Source organism: Parus major, chromosome 6 (genome assembly GCF_001522545.3).
Source record: "Parus major isolate Abel chromosome 6, Parus_major1.1, whole genome shotgun sequence".
NCBI classification, from domain to species: domain Eukaryota; kingdom Metazoa; phylum Chordata; class Aves; order Passeriformes; family Paridae; genus Parus; species Parus major.
In genome coordinates, this window is record NC_031775.1 from 4,727,272 (window position 1) to 4,743,297 (window position 16,026).

The 16,026-nt window shown below is 38.7% G+C and overlaps 1 protein-coding gene across 3 annotated transcripts in view; it reads right to left on the reverse strand.

The window, feature by feature from the left end:
- The window catches only part of ARID5B (AT-rich interaction domain 5B), a 123,164-nt gene that overhangs the window by 78,481 nt on the left and 28,657 nt on the right, over positions 1-16,026 (reverse strand). For 2 of the 3 annotated variants that reach the window (XM_033515554.1, XM_033515553.1), the window contains exon 3: positions 3,647-3,715. The exons of the other annotated variant lie outside the window; for it this stretch is intronic. In XM_033515554.1, the coding sequence (XP_033371445.1) occupies positions 3,647-3,715 (69 nt within the window). The remainder of the gene's footprint in view (positions 1-3,646; positions 3,716-16,026) is intronic. 3 annotated transcript variants of the gene reach the window in all.

Here is a 16,026-nt window from a genome sequence, read left to right on the forward strand (position 1 = left end):
AAGAAAATACATACATACATACATTTATTTTGGTAAACAGCACTGACACTATTTTTCTACGAAAATAAAATTGGTAACCCTAAAACCTCTTTTTGCCAATAACAATGTGGTCATGCTTTTCTTTGTTTCAACAAGTATCTCATAAGCTTACACAACAGGACAATTGAGCCAACTGCTCCTGGGAATAAGACACTCTCTTCTTTATTAGAAAACTAAAAATCAGATCAGGAAAACTGTTCTAGGAATTAACAAGCACATGATCCATCCTTCAGGTCCTTCAGGAGTTTAATGTATGCCTGTTTGATGGTTATTACTATTTTATACCTTTGTGTAGATAGCGGTGAGCTGAATCTGTCGATCTGACAGCACTTTTCTTATGCCAGGATGTGGTCAGCTTTTTAAACAGGGTGTATATAAATGTCTGTTTTGTAGTAAACCATTAGTTTCTAGACAAATGTGCTGCAAGTCCCTGCTTAAAATGACACAAACTGCGTACCCCTGACAACTGACAACTTAACTCAAACCCCCAGCATAAATTAAAATCAAGTAATTTTTACAGGATCACTTTCATACATGCTGGTGCAATTCCAGTGCGTATTTTGTGATGCATTTGTTTCCTTTTCTTTTTTTACTCCGGGTTCAATAGATACATCTAAGAATGAACAAAGGCTGAATAAACTGAAAATTTGTTTAGTGAAAGACAAACACAGTGTTCCTGGAACAAAGATTTTTTTTCCTCAACCACGCCCACATTAAGAAAAGAGAAATCAAAGCAGACCAATCCCTAATAAAATGCAAGCCTGAAGAACTATTATTTGCTTTTATCAAAATCTCACACATGCCATTTAATGGTGGACTTAGTGAATATTTCAAGCATTTTCAGAAATATGATCAGAAAGAGTTTCCTCTTAGGATAAACAAAGCTTAAAATGTGGATCACATTCCATTAGAATTAAAAAAAAACATGACTTCTATAAACATACAACTGAGGTATTAGGAAACCAAGTTGCTGTATTTCTGAGTTTCATTTTAGCTTCAACAGACAGAACATGGTAAAAGATAATACCTACAGTATTCTGCTTGTGAGGCTTAACTGAAATTATTCTAATCCTATGCTTATATCATAATTGTGTGGTTTAATAACCCCCTTCAATGTCAACTTTTCATTTATTTTTATATTTCGGGGTTGAAAACAGAGAAACTGTAATTAGGAAGCAAGGTTCCACCCCTGCCTTCCAAGCACTGCCTGTATCTGCAGAGATGTAATCCAACAGTTCCCTTTGTAAGGAGTAAAGAGAGCTGGGATTTGGCACAGCCTGACATTTATGTTGGATTACATGTTCTTCAAGTTGTCTTTGTAAGTAAGAGATGCATGAAATGCCAAACACAATGAATCGATGCAAGAACTGACTTTTCAAATCAGCACAACCATTTTTAATACGTAAGGCAAGACAATTAAATGTCCCAAAAGAAAAAAAAAAAAGCCTGTTAAAAGGACGAACTCCTAGCAAATCCATCTAGAGCTAGAACTATTTACAGAGAACAGAGGAAAAAAAAATGTAACATGCTTTTTGTTTGCCTGTTTCAGAAACATCAGCCTATAATGTTATTGCTAATTGCCATAATCTACCCTCAATATCAGTAAGCATTATTTCTCTTTAAAAATACTTTCACACCAGGATTTTATAGAGCTTGATGGAAAAACTATGCATGTTTCTTCCTGTACCTAATTACCTCAACTGCAAAAGCTGCCAAGTATTTTGCCCTTTAGTTCTTTTAATCGTATTAGTGCAAATGCATTTGGATGCCAACAGAAACAAACATTTTAAAATTTTTGCTTAAAAGATTCCAAATATGTATGAGGCTGGTGCTATGAAAGCACACTCCACTTCTTCCCAGAAGCACGGAGTTATTCTAGCAGAAGAAATATGAATTTGTGCCTCTTGTAAGACTAAATGTCTAGTTTCAACCCAATTTAAGTAAAATAATGTCAATATGAACTGCTCTCACAATGATTTATGCTACCTTCTGTTACTTTATTACATTAGACATTCCTTTCTCTAAGCTTTATACTTTTTGCCATCCTCCTAGCAACCACATAAAGGCTGAGTACCAACTTTAAGCACCTGGCACCCTTCCAGGCTCGACTGTTATTGATAATTATATTGAAGTTTCAATTTAATTGCTACTCTGTTGTGACACAGAATATTTTTTGTGATTAGGCTTTTCCCATTTTCTGTCCATTCATTTTTTGTATTACTGAAAATGACTTCCCCCTGCCCCCCCCCGAAAACACAAGCAGAACAATGATACAGATAAGGGTCTGTACATCTGTTACTATCGTTAACAACTCAGTAATGTGAAGGGAAGAAAAAGAAAATTAAAGGGAAAAAAAATTGTGAATATAATTTCTCAGGAGGTAAATTTCTTTTCAGTTTAAGTGCTCTTTTTCTTTTTACAGTTACTCAGTGATTTCCTGTTCTAATTACAAGACATTATACTGAAAGTAATTTTTAAAAAGGAAATGTACCAGCACAGGAAGCTAAATAGAAACACTTGCTTGGTATGGTTTGAAATTGCAAACTTTTATATCTCTTATCAATTCTCTGCTCTACCTTCATGCAATATATTCTATCGCACATCTACCATTTCTTCTGAGGCAGTTAACACAAATGTATACATCAAAGGGGAAACACACTTGCAGTTAAATTGCAGGCAAAGGAAACAAAACAAAACAAAGCAAAGCAAAGCAAAACAAAACCACAAAACAAAAAATCCATTTTTTCCTCCTCCATGTATCTGGTAAGTTGGAGGCAAGCCAAGCCTTGGAGTGGAAAATATTAGAAAGTACAAAAAAAAAAAAGAAAAAAGCAGCAGGCTTGATTAAAAAGCAAAAGAAGAGATATTCAGTTCTAGATCTAAATGCCACAAACTATTTCATAAAAACATACTGTGACGTAAATTACACATCAGTATTGCACTGTTGTGGTTATTTTCAGAAATGGCTTGTATTGTAAGTCAGCTGGTAAAACCCCACCCTTGATGATTTTGTAATTCTCCATACAGCAATCAATTGGAGCAGTCATGAAATTGCCAAGAAGGAAAACAGACAGAGCTGTAGAGAGTTTGTAATAAAAAGATAATGTACTTTTAACATAACAGAAGCAGAAGATTGCTTTTATTAACTAAAAAAATCACTACTTAAAAGGTCCCAGGCTTGCCATTTGTTTTGATAAATGTTGACACAGATCATTGTAAGATAAGCAATGGAAGTATCCAGGGAACCAGATAAAATGGGACATTGCTTTGGCATGTGGGTAGCAAATTGAGCAAGGGAGCTATCTGGAATACAGAGAAAAAATGAAGAAAGTGGCAAGGTTCTCTCCATCAGGTTCCCCTCCCACATGGTGCTCTCTCTCCTCTGCCTTCTTCATAACCCTCCGTTACTAAGGGGGTCTCCCAGAGGCTTCACATATCATAATGATATGCAATGGCTTTGACCATGATAATCAATATTCTGGTGATACAGAGGTAATGGAGCATACATCTGGATGTCTGGAGGGACTGGTGCAGTGCTAAATGAACATGGCTCTGACCTCCGTGGTGGGAGGTCCCCTGACTATTGCAGGGCAGCATGTTCACTGACCTCCCAAGACTCTCCAGCTGTTAAGGTCTAGTTCTCCTTCTCTTGTTCCACTCCTCTGGCAATGACTTTCTGCAATATAGGCACAAGAACACAAGTGTAGATGAAGCAAAGATGTGTAGCTCATCCTTTAAAACCAGTCACATAATCTGCTGGTCAGATAGGCTCTACACAGCTTCGAGCTGCCCGTTCTAATAAAAACTCAAAGAAAGGGAGCACAGTTTTCAGCAGACAGAAGTGAACTTACCACTCAGCTACCTAAAACCCCTGAATCTCTCAAAAGGTCCAAAAGCAACAGAAACAGCAGAACAATGAAAGAACAACCACAAAGATGAATAAGAAACTGGGTCTTTATGACCTCAAAATCTTTAAGAGGAATCTTTAAGAGGAGTGATGCTGTGAGAACACCTTCCCATATCATAGTCCAGCTATAACCTGCCAAACACCTCTAAACTTCCAAGATAACTTCAGGTGGCCAAGCAGCAATGACAGTCATCACCTACACCTCTGGGGACTCCTGTGTGGGAAAGGAGAGCTTTCCCAGTGAAATAACCTCCATGGGAGGTTCCTTCATGCCTGGCTCCTGCCTGACCACTTCTCACAACAAAATTTTGCACAGACACTAGCTAAGAACCACAGCAGGAATCCATGCCCCACAGTAGGAATCTGCTGTGGACTAAGAGCAACAGCCAAGGAATTCAGGTAGCTGCATTATTGTCACAAGGCACGCTTTTAGCACCCTTTCCACCCTTTCTCCAGTGGTTAGGAAAGACTTCTCAAACACAGCTCTTCCAATCCACTCTGCCTTTTCATTCCCACGGTCTTTATTCACTCCAGTAAAGACACTTGGTATGCCTCAGCTGGCTAATTAATCACAAGATCTAAAAACATTAATCTAAGAATAATATTTCTCTCACAGATAAATGCAAATACAATAATGATTTAGCCACATGAGATGGGACAGGAAATTTGTGGTTTTGGTTTTAAATAAATTTGGGTAAATTATTGACACAACGGGGATACCTCATTGTCAGCAGGACCCATGCTACTCATCCTTACTTTGAGAATCCCTGTCTATTTGAATGCTAATGCAATCAAGACAAAAGCAATGTGTTGCAGGAAAGGAATCCAGTGATTACATTTATGTTTACCAGATAATGATGGTGTTAACAAGTTGCCTGTAATTCTGACATGGATGTTTGCCTGCCTGATTCTGTTTTTAAATTGATCAGAAGGCCAAAGTTTATGCCTTTCACTATTTCTGCCAATTGTGAGAGAATAAAATGTACAGCCTTTCTGCATGTGTCAGATATTTCTCCCCTTCTAAGGAGGGGACAGAGCTAATTCTCAGAATTTCCTGCCACTTCCCCAGCCCTTCATTTTCTGTCACAGTGCCAGCAGAGCATCAGCCTTTCAAAGAATTCCTAAGCTTAGTTTAACATTTGAAAGAAAGAAAATACAATCTACTCAAGATTGAAACTACTGATCAACTGACCATCAATACAGTCATTAGAAAAAAGAAAAAAAGACAACATCACCTAATACTTACTTAAAGCACATGGCGGAAAAACATTCTACACTCAGTTATTTGGATCGGAGGTGTTTTACTCCTACTTAATGGGGACAAACCCAAGCATGCTGATCAATGACTGACAGTATGTCCATATAATCAAATGTTCTATAATATTTATCTCACTAAATCACTCAAAATTCAAATCTTAAATCAAATTTTTGAAGAAGACAGAAGAAATTTAATACGCAAAAGTTTCCAACCAGGTATTCCACATCCTTTTTCAGACCCTAATCCTATATTCAGCTCCTCCTAACTGCAGCTCCAACCTTGCACTCCCAGGATCTCCAGCACCTTAGAAAGTGCCTCATAAACCTTTTGAGGTGTTTCTAGACTCAAAAGAAGAGTGACTGACACTCATAATTTCCACCTTTTATGTAACCCTTCCATTCATAGGCCTCAAACTGCTTTATGGAGATGAGTAAAAATTATTATCCCACATTAGAGAGAGAAACTGAGACAGAGAGAGCTTAACGGATTTATTCTACAGTATCAAACAATTTAGAGTGCAAGGGAGAGAGCAAAGAGGCCAGGCAGAAATTCTTGTTGGGAAATTTCTGCTAAGTGAGAGATCCCTAAGTTTCCTCAAAAGGGAAGTAATTGTCTCTGGTGGTCCCAGGCAGAGATGGGGCATGGACTAAGTGGCTCTGTGCTGAGGCTTCTCTCTTACCACAATCATCTTCCCTGTCCTGGACAATTCTATTCAGCTGCTGCCCAGCTGGGATTAGCTTCCCCTTCAATAAGGGTCTGCAGAGCAGCAGTTCACTCTCCTGTCAAAGGCAGGTGACTGCCATGACAACTGGAGGAACACAAGAAAACTGACACTGGTGATGTGGCCGCAAAATCACCTCCCTGCCTCCCAAAATTTCCTTCTCTCCTTAATCATCAGGTCACAAGCATGGGCCAGCCCATTTCCAAACAGCCATGGACAGCTACAGAAAACTGTTCTGATATAAAAGGTTTTTAAACTGCCCTATTAGCTTTCTAAAACAGATGGAGATGGGGGGGAAGGGGGAGATTGACTGCAGAAGTGAGCACATGCTGCATGTCCTCTTGAATGTTCTGGGTCATGCGGACCATTCAGGTTGAATGTGCATCAGCTTTAAAACAAGTATTTATCCTGGTTGTCGTGGTTACTGATAAGCAGCTTCAATTCTGCTGATAACAAAAAAAGAGAGAATTAAAAAGGGGAGGGGAGCTGAAAACATAATTTGGTAATATGACGAAGCCAACAAGAGGAATTAAATCACATTAAACAAGCCAATTGTACTGTAAATGGCTCTGCCTCTGTATTTGCTTTTAAATCATCTCAGGCTCTAACATGGCAGCTACTTCAGTTTTAACAAACCAATAGTAAAAATCCCTTTTAATAACAAAAGAAAATAACTGTATGCTTTGCTTTAGCTGAATTCAAACATAATTTAATTTTTCCTGAGGTAAGATTTGCACAGGGAACAATCTGATAATAAGCATTATCATTCTCACAGACAAAACGGAACCAGCACTTTGCAATTTAAAGTGCTATTTAATGCACTGTTTTCAGCAATCTCTGAACACCATCCAACATACCACTGAACTACACTTCAGTACTTACACATAAAGCCTGATCCTGTAAATAGTTGAGCATGGGGGTTATGCTATGAACACAAGTACTACAGCTGAGGTTGAAGTCACACATTCCCTACAACACCCTTGTGAGGGGGCAGTCACATCCTCACATCCACTAACTTTCCCAACAACACCTTCTCATCCTCTGTATTATTATTACTATTTCTATGATCATGTGTCTTGGTCCCCCCTTCTGACGTGTAGCACTGTAGAGAGAAAATACTGGAGAAGTAAGAACTCTGCTCTGGCGGAGAAACATGCAACTAGAGCCCCTGGCAAGAGAGGGGCACACATTTTTACAGCGGTGATAATTAACCATTGGAACAATGAGCTCAAAGATGTAACAGATTCCCCAACTCAGTAATAACGACTGAACAGTTTCTTCCTCAAGATTTTCTCTGGACTGAAGAATTTTAATCTCATGGTCTGTTATTTGTCTCCTATGCTGAAGAGGCCCATGACAAATCCATACTTGTGTGGCATGAAAAACTGAAAAGAAATGGAGGTTGCTGAGAGTTAAACCCAGTTACTGGGTTTAATACCAGAGTAACCAGGTCTTCTGTCATCTCCTCTCTCTTTCACTTCTGCACACCATTCAAACATAAATGACAGACAAGGAAACGCAGCCCTACTTATAAGGGACTGATTCATCACCTTTTCCTTGCGGCAGAATCAACCGCCTTCATTTTCCACTGCACCCAGAAGTATGAGTCAAAAGCCTTATTTTGGTGTCTCACACGGGGCTCTTTCATTATCATTCTGAAAATTTGGAGGAACTGCACCCTCCTTGAAATAGCAGTGGCAGAAGCTGCTGCAGTTCCAACATGAGGGGTGGAGGGTGGAAATGGTCCAATAACTTAAACAATCAAGCCCTGCTTTTGATGTTTATGACCTCTTTGAAACCCTTCATGAAGTAACGACCCCATTAATTCTTGCAGGGTATTTAATACACATGAAAACTGCATTACTACTATTTACAATTTACTACACAAGCAGTATCTGCCTCTTTATAAAAATAACAAGCTCACTGTAACCCTCCTCTCCCTAACCATACTGCTGATTTCTTTGACACATGGAGAAGTGAGAATAATTACATTTTACTGAGTGTGGTTCATTACACTGATTTAAGTAAGATTTCCAAAGCTGTAAAAATATGCTTTTCAATTTCATTTGTTTCTAGCACTTCACTATGAAGACAGTTCATAAAGCCTTCAAAAAATCATCATCAATACAGACAAAAATTGTACCCTGCTCATGTGGACATTTGACAGAGGGATAATAGGGTCTAGAAACACCACAGTCAGATGTTGCTTTTCTATTTAATGTTTCCTTCTGTGCCAAATATAATATAACAGACAAGTGTTAGAGAGACATGCAGGGGGGAGTCTGAAGAGAGAGCTTTAAAAGCGGTCCTTAATAGAGAAGCTGTATGCTTAGTCTTCAATAATATTCAATAGCAATTTACTGGCAGCCATTTTCTCATGTAACCTTTTACAGGGGAGCAGATAAGATAGAGCACAACACAATTTGTCAACTGCCAGATATAAACAAAAGAAACAATTTTTAATAAGCTTCAGTGGCCCTTCGTATTTGTTTTGCAAGATGTTAATAACTTTTTTGGAAGCCAAACAAAGACAATAAGAGAAAAAGAAGTCAAGCTGGGAAACAAAAATCAAGGTTTAAGAATTTTACAGATAAACTCATGTTATTATCTCCTTAAACCAGGAGTGGCACAGAATTGGAAACACAATGCCTTTTTTTTAAAAAAAAAAAAGAGCACTTACAAAAATGCTAGTGTCATATATACTTTTCCAAGAATTTGCTGTCTTCTATCTCATCCCAATGGAGCACATACCTCTTCCCCAAAAGAACCTTACTCAGGTTCCCCTCATTCTCAGTGAAGAGATCAAAATCAACATGAAGACTATGAGGAAAGCCCAGATGGGAGTTGCCAAACTCCAGGCCAATTACCCAACCACCCTGTACCACACTTCCCCAGGTACTTGGAAACCTTCACCTGCTAACCGAACTTATGTTGCACCAAATAACCCCCAAACTGTTGCTCTGATAAACAACATGTAGCCTTTTAATGTAGCCTTAAAAGCTGTTACAGGCATACCAGTAAGTCTATGGGTGCCCACAAATCTGTGGTTTCTCATTTAATCCTATTCTGCATCACAACAAAGTGGACTGGAGCTGAAAAGGAGTAATAGGAAGGTCTAAAAGAAGAGAGAGCTAACTTACAACTCCTTTTATGATACAGGGACCAAAAACTGAGTGATAAGCAGTATAAGATGAACAAAATAACTGTGCTGAAATTCGGCAATGACAGGGCCTTCCTGTGTGACAAAGGCTGTTTCATTAGGTGTTCCTGGGGCAAATCCACATTTTCTACGGAAAAAGAATTAGTTGCAGGCATGTGAGAGCTTGTGGGACAATTGCTCCTGATCGTTTCCCCTTCCTGCAGGCACGGGAGGCAGAGAACCTCCTCAAAATCATATCTACCAATATTTGTGCAAAAACATTTCTGCAATACTGAAGTTCAACAAAGGGTCCAAATGCTCATATGCACCCTCAGTCCCATTTTTAAGGTAAGGGCCTTCTGGTACTGAAGAAAAATCAGAAAACACCAAAATCCCAGCAACATACAATGCAAAAACTGATCAAGTGTTAAGGAATTTCATTAATGTTATTAAAATAGAGAAAATTCCCTTGGAAAATTTCACTCATGCTTTCCCATCTCATTGCAAATTACTCAAGGCCTGAGAGATGCGTGTGGAGCAAATGAAGAGAAAGCAAGCTTCTCTCAGGTAATTTGGAACAAGTCCTAGTCTAACTGGTAGAAAGACCAGGCTTGTAGGCTTCAGTGAGAACAAGGCTGGGTTCTTTGAACTAGATTATTATGGCATCTCTAAGAGAGGTACAAAAATATACAGTGAGAGAAGATGCATCAGAGAACAAAAGAAGCTGCCGGTCAGATGACAACCCTCCTTGTTATGATGATGGAAAGACTCCCAGACTTCAGCAGACACACACCTGCAGAATTTAGGATCCTATACCCAAAATTAGATTTTGCCTTCTAAGGACTGTGCAAAGGAGTCTGTTATCCAGTGAAGGGAAAGAACATAAGCATTTGCTCTTCAAGAAAGAGGAATGGCTTTTTGAATAAGAAAGGGCTCCCTGTGATGGGAGCATAACAACTCAGCCCCATGCTTCTCCTGAGAACTAATACAGGATTTCTCGTCCTCTTCTGCAGGACCAGGAAACCATTCCTGGAAAAGAGGAGAAGCTGTGCTACCTGAATTATCAGAGAAAGCCTCAGGTGGAGGCAGGGTGAGAAAGGATTTCAGGACAAGTTATGCCTTTGAGCTGAGGAGCACAAGCAAGTATCCTCCCACTCTTTTCTCTAGGTAAACTCTCCTTCCAATTTTTCAGTGAGAGCATTAAGTCTGTAATGAAACTGCCTAGGAAGGGCTTGGCAGAACCCTGCCAATCTTCCAGAAACACCAGGCGGCTTGTGCTCTGTTCCCAACAGGCTTCGGTCCCACACCCAGCAGAAAGGAAGGCTCCCAAGTAAGAAACAATCCTAACCCACTATCTACTAGTCTGGAACCTGTTTTAATAATAGATAGCACTATTTCAAAGCACTTAATGACGCTAATTAGTCCTCAGGGTATTCCTATGAGGCAGGTAGACAGGTAAGTCTTATTTCCCCTGTTTTACATATGAAATAACTTCATCAGAGATGTTCTGACTTGCTTAAGGCCACGGAATGAGTCACTGAGCTCAGCACTCAGCAGGTCCTGGCTCCCAGACCTGTGCTCAGACCTCTCAGCCATACCTCTTTCACAAGTGCAAATCTTCATTTCAAACGTGGAAGGAGAAAGGAAAGATCAAGGATGGGTAATAACACTGGGAAAAATTTTGTCTGGTAAAGGAGCTTCCAGAAGAACAACAAAACAGAGCTATGTATCTACTGAATGCTAGATACCAAATCTAGAACATGGAAAGAGATGAAAAACACACTAATACCAAATCGTACAATCTTTTATTATATATTCTATTAAAGCAGTCAGAGCTATTTATTGTAGTTTGTAAATACCACTAATGTCAGTTTAATAGATTTACATTCCTAATTTCTCAAATGGTCAAAGCCCACAGTCCTGGCTGCAGATAATCTATATGTTTAGCACATACATGTAAGTTGCGTACCCACACCCACAAAGTTACGCTGAGGTGATATTCCATACTGGAAACTTTTGTGATTTCAGACATCCTGGGTAGGCAGGAACAGTATCAATGTCTCCTTAGGAAAGAGCAGCAAATGGTTCAGTCACCATTTGCAAACAGCCAGAGCCCACAAGACACCAGATATTACATTCTTCCATCACTAGACTGCTCCATCACCCACTACTTAACTGCTCTTGAACAGCGCAGACAGAGCTGGGCAGATGATGCCCTAAACTTCTAGCACTCCAAATCTAACAAACGTTTTCCACAACCCTGAATGTGCCTTTCAAAGACTCCTTTCCTTTCAGCTCACAGGCCCATATCCCACAGACACAGTGAAGTGAAGCACGGTCCTTGAAAGAAGGGATGCAGTGTAGAAGTCCCACAGAACATTCACCAATTGTTTGTGCTAAAAATAATAATTTTGCTTCTATGAAATTCAAAGACCAATCTCCAGGCTAAGCAAAACATTACTTCCTTTTCAGAGGGGAAAAAAAAAAATACGGTGCATTACCAATCTCAAACAGTGATGTTTAAACACAAGTTTGATAAACTATATACAGCATAATACAGCTGTTTTGCATTTTTATTCCTTTATTTATAGACCAGAGCAAATTATTAACTCAAAAATGTTGTTCCAGGAAAAGTAATGGACACACAATAAAACTATTCATCTCCTCAAAGGTCACTCCAGGAGAAACATACATTGTTTCAAAGCCTACCAACAATGCTATTGTTCCAAAGAAAAGCAAAAACATATAATGAGCAGTTAGTGCATATATCTGCAGTGGAGACCCTGGGCTAATTTAAAGTGCAATCTTAAGGCAATCAATCATACTCTAAAATTACTTCATTTTCCAAACTGTTTACACTTTTTAAGTTAGAAATCCACTTTCTGCTATTTCAACTCACGATTTACAGCTACAGATTTAGCATACCTTGGCATGCTGCCAAACTCTAGTCATGAGGGAGCTAATGATCTGAACAGATCAGTGTTTTATAATGGAGAAAAGCACATGTAAATTTCCAGCATGTCTGCAAGTAATCAAGGCATGCTGACTATAAATGAGGCGGCCTCACATTTATTTTAGGAGAAATATTGTAAAACCCCACTTTTTATCCAGGCCAACAACAACAACAAACAAAAAAAACCCCAAAAAACAACAAAACCCCACAAAATAAAAAAAGAAGAAAAAAAAAGAAGAAAAAAGAAGAAGAAAAAAAGAATCTGTTAAAAAGGTGCTCCAAGATTATTCCAAATTATTCTAAATGAAACTGCTAGGCAAAAAATATGTTAAAGAATAGTACAATAGCTAATTTCCTTTGGTGTTTTTATCTATAACCAGATCATATCCTTATCATGGAAAGCTGGAACATTAAACTCTCTAGTTCATAGAATCAAAACACAAGAGTGCTTCATATTACATTATAAAAAAATGAGCCATTCCCTACAAACAAGGTCAGATTTCTGGAATGCCAAAGGTCTACATTTAAACAGAAATGGGAGGAGGGGAGGTTTTTCCCACTTGCTAAAGAGCAGTGGGAAACTAGACTAGCAATTCAAATTTGTTTTAATAGTTAAAATGGTAGAGGGAGAGCAAGAAGTCTCCTAAGAATTAATACTTAAAATTGAGTATGCTCTTTATTGTTTCATTACAGTGGCATAGCCAGATAATGACTTTGTGTTACTGTACAAATAATGCCAGATCCTCAATTTCTAGCAGAAATAATTACTCTATTCTATCATTTTCTGCTTATCATCAACCTACACCCCTTTCCCGTGTAGGCTGTGGTATGTTTGGGGCTAAACTTTTAAAAGTTTCAGATTTTGTCCTCTTTCTAAAGGCCATACCAAGGAGGTATATTTTGATTCAGAAGAGGCTTTAAGAATGGAGTTATAAATATTCTTGTGTTGTACTTCATGAAATTCAATCTGTCATGATGGATATTTCTGTTGCATGCATTATTACATGCCTAAATTCAATTGTATAATTGGACAGGGCCAGAAACAATAATTTTGTTTCAGCATACTACAGATTTAAAATACCTATATTCATAACTCAACATAATTATTTGAAGTTATATCATGAAGCAGAACAGGAAAGGAAAAATTAAAATAAACTAGCTGCTAAAGAATTTGATTTTACTTTCTTGAGACTGAAATTTTTTACCAGCTTTGAGTCTTACCACCACTACAATTGGGAAAGTCTTTTCTCCTTTCCAGTTGCCATGAAAGGCACTTCCTCCACAAAGATTTTGCTTTCTTACAGCTTTCCAACACAACTCTGCTGAGGAACCTGGCAATTCCACAGTAAGAAGGATGCACCTGCATTGCAGCCATGGGACCAGGGTAACAGGGAGCCAGGCTGAGAGATACAAAACCTGAGCTCTCTACAGCCAGCCAAACGCCTGATGGGACAGGGGCCATCACTGCTAGTATAGTCTGTCCAGCTAGAAGCTCTAGGGGGAGACAGCTGAAGTCCCTCCTTGCAGTGGAAGCAAAGCAAACTGAACATTCTTTGTCCCACCATGTTAGATATTTGGCTACTTATCCACAAAAAATAATTTACTAACTCCTCCTCAACCTCTCTGCACTCCATACCTCACCACTGTCAGGATCAAAACTAATTGAGCCTTTCTTCTCTTTTTCTACCCCTATCACACATAAGCAAGAGTTGGGGATCAGCTTTGATAGACAGCCCCTGGATGTGAAAAGAGTTTGTCACTTGTTGGTTTAATTACTGCTACACGACTGCCATTGGTAGTTGGGCCTCGGTAGATCACCGCCCAGCTAAGGCAGAAGACCAAGCAGAGGTGAGCACACATGTAGGGAAACACCAGGAGATGCTTTGGGATGGATTGCACTGTGTTACTGGGAGAGACAAAAGCACCGATGGCAACTGGTTTCTTCCCTCCCCTTACCTAGTTATGCAACCATTTTCCAAATCTCATCTCCACCCACCTTTCCAGCCATGCAGAGCTTCATGCTTACTGGAGGCACTGGGCTACAGCATGACTGAAGTAAATATTAGAACACAGATTCCTCCTACAGCTTCCCTGAAAAAAAAACTTGCATTCACAGGGAAGAGGTCTCCCAAAAATCTCCTGTTTCTCTTGCTGCTATTAAAGTATTTTTTAAAACCCTTTTTCTCATTCTTTCTCTTTTGATCTTTGTAGGTCTCAAAACAATGTATTTTATTACTTCTGATACTTACATGAAGAATGTTAAGCCTTTCAAAAATACAATCTTTTGGCCAAGTGCTTTATGGGTACTGGAGCTCAGCAGCATATACAGTTGCATGTACATACACACAAAGAGATATGTGTAGTTTCACCAGAGGTGACAATGCAGTCATCACCATATGTCTGTGTAATCACCTTCTGTTTGTGTGTACATACAGAATAAATTACACAATTACTGTAACATGATTAAAAAACTTACTTTCTCAAATTCTCAACTTTTACTCTCGCACACTGTGACATCAAATTGGAGAACTAGCTGAAAACAGGTAAGACTTGGATTTCCTTGCTCAAAGAATACAGGGGGAAAAAAAAGAAGCAAAAAAGGGTGAACAAACAGATCTGGGGGGAAAGGCAAGTCAATTCCAGCTCAGCAAAAATTTCTAAGATAAAAAAACAAAATAAAAAAGAGAGGAGATATAAATAGGTGATATGAACAATTCTTGAGAGCAAAAAGGCATTTTTGTATCATCTGAGTTGCTGTCACAGGGTAGTTATTAACTGGCATAAACACGCACTTTCAGTCCCACTATGTCACCTAGAAAACCTGGCTCTCAAATAATAAGGCTGATGGAGCCAGTTCTACTTTTCTTTACTCCAACTTGGAACTGTTGCACAATTATGATACAGTACATCAGGATCCCATAAACAGAACTGAAAAAGGGAAAGAAAACAATTTTTTCCCCTACAAGTCAGGTTCAGTGCTTTTGCCTACCAAAGTAACCAAATATGTTTCTCTCTGAAATCAAAGCCAAAAGGCAGCATGCCAGATACAGTTAACAGATAAATCAATGTTCCTGAAGGGTGGGCTTTTTTGTTTTGGGGGGTTTCTGCCTGACAACAATCTAGTAGCAAGCAAACAGGACACTCACCACACATCTTGTCAATCTACTCACATGAAAAAGGGAAGGAAATGCAAATACTTTTGAATATTAAGGCACTGTTTGGAAAAACTTCATGTTCTAACCTGTCAAAGGTCATGGTCCTCATAACCATGAAGTCTGCAGCTATTGTAAAGCTCACCTCATATAATGTGTAATTGCAGCTAATTTATTACTAAGGTCATTGCTGGGAGTTAGTAAACAAAAATGAATCACAGATTTCATTTCTGTGTCCCTTTCAAACTGGAAGACCTAACAGTTTTCTGCTCCAACATACAAAATAGTACAGTTTCTATAAACCTACTGAGATCACCTTGCCAGCAGCTTCCATTTAATTAAACTGACAGCAAAACAGGGCCTTAACTAATGTGATCCAGACCAGCTTTCCTTCAATGCAAATTCTCAGGAATGAAATTACATCTGAAACAGATACAGTAATCTGTCTGTATCTTAGTCATGAGTTTAATCTATACTAAAGTAACATTTTCTTTGTCCATATTGAAATCTGTTTTAAAATTCAGTGATCTTTTCTTCTTTTCACAGTTGAAGTTCAGGGAATTATTCAACTTACATTCACCTTACAGTCAATTTTGAATTTTCTTCTCATCTATAATTTACACATTCATTGTTGGTTTCTAGGTCATGGGTAGAAAAATGATCTCACATGTGAGAAACCAGATTCAGGACCTACTTCAAACTTCCACTTTCTGGAAACGAAATAGACTGGTAGCACTGTGAAAGTAGTTCACAGCCACTTAAAGCAGTCTGAGTTGCCTTAAGCTAGTAGCCTGCCCTTTCACACAGATCCTTGATCAATTGTCTATAAAGCAGAAAACTGATGAGATTTATAGGTA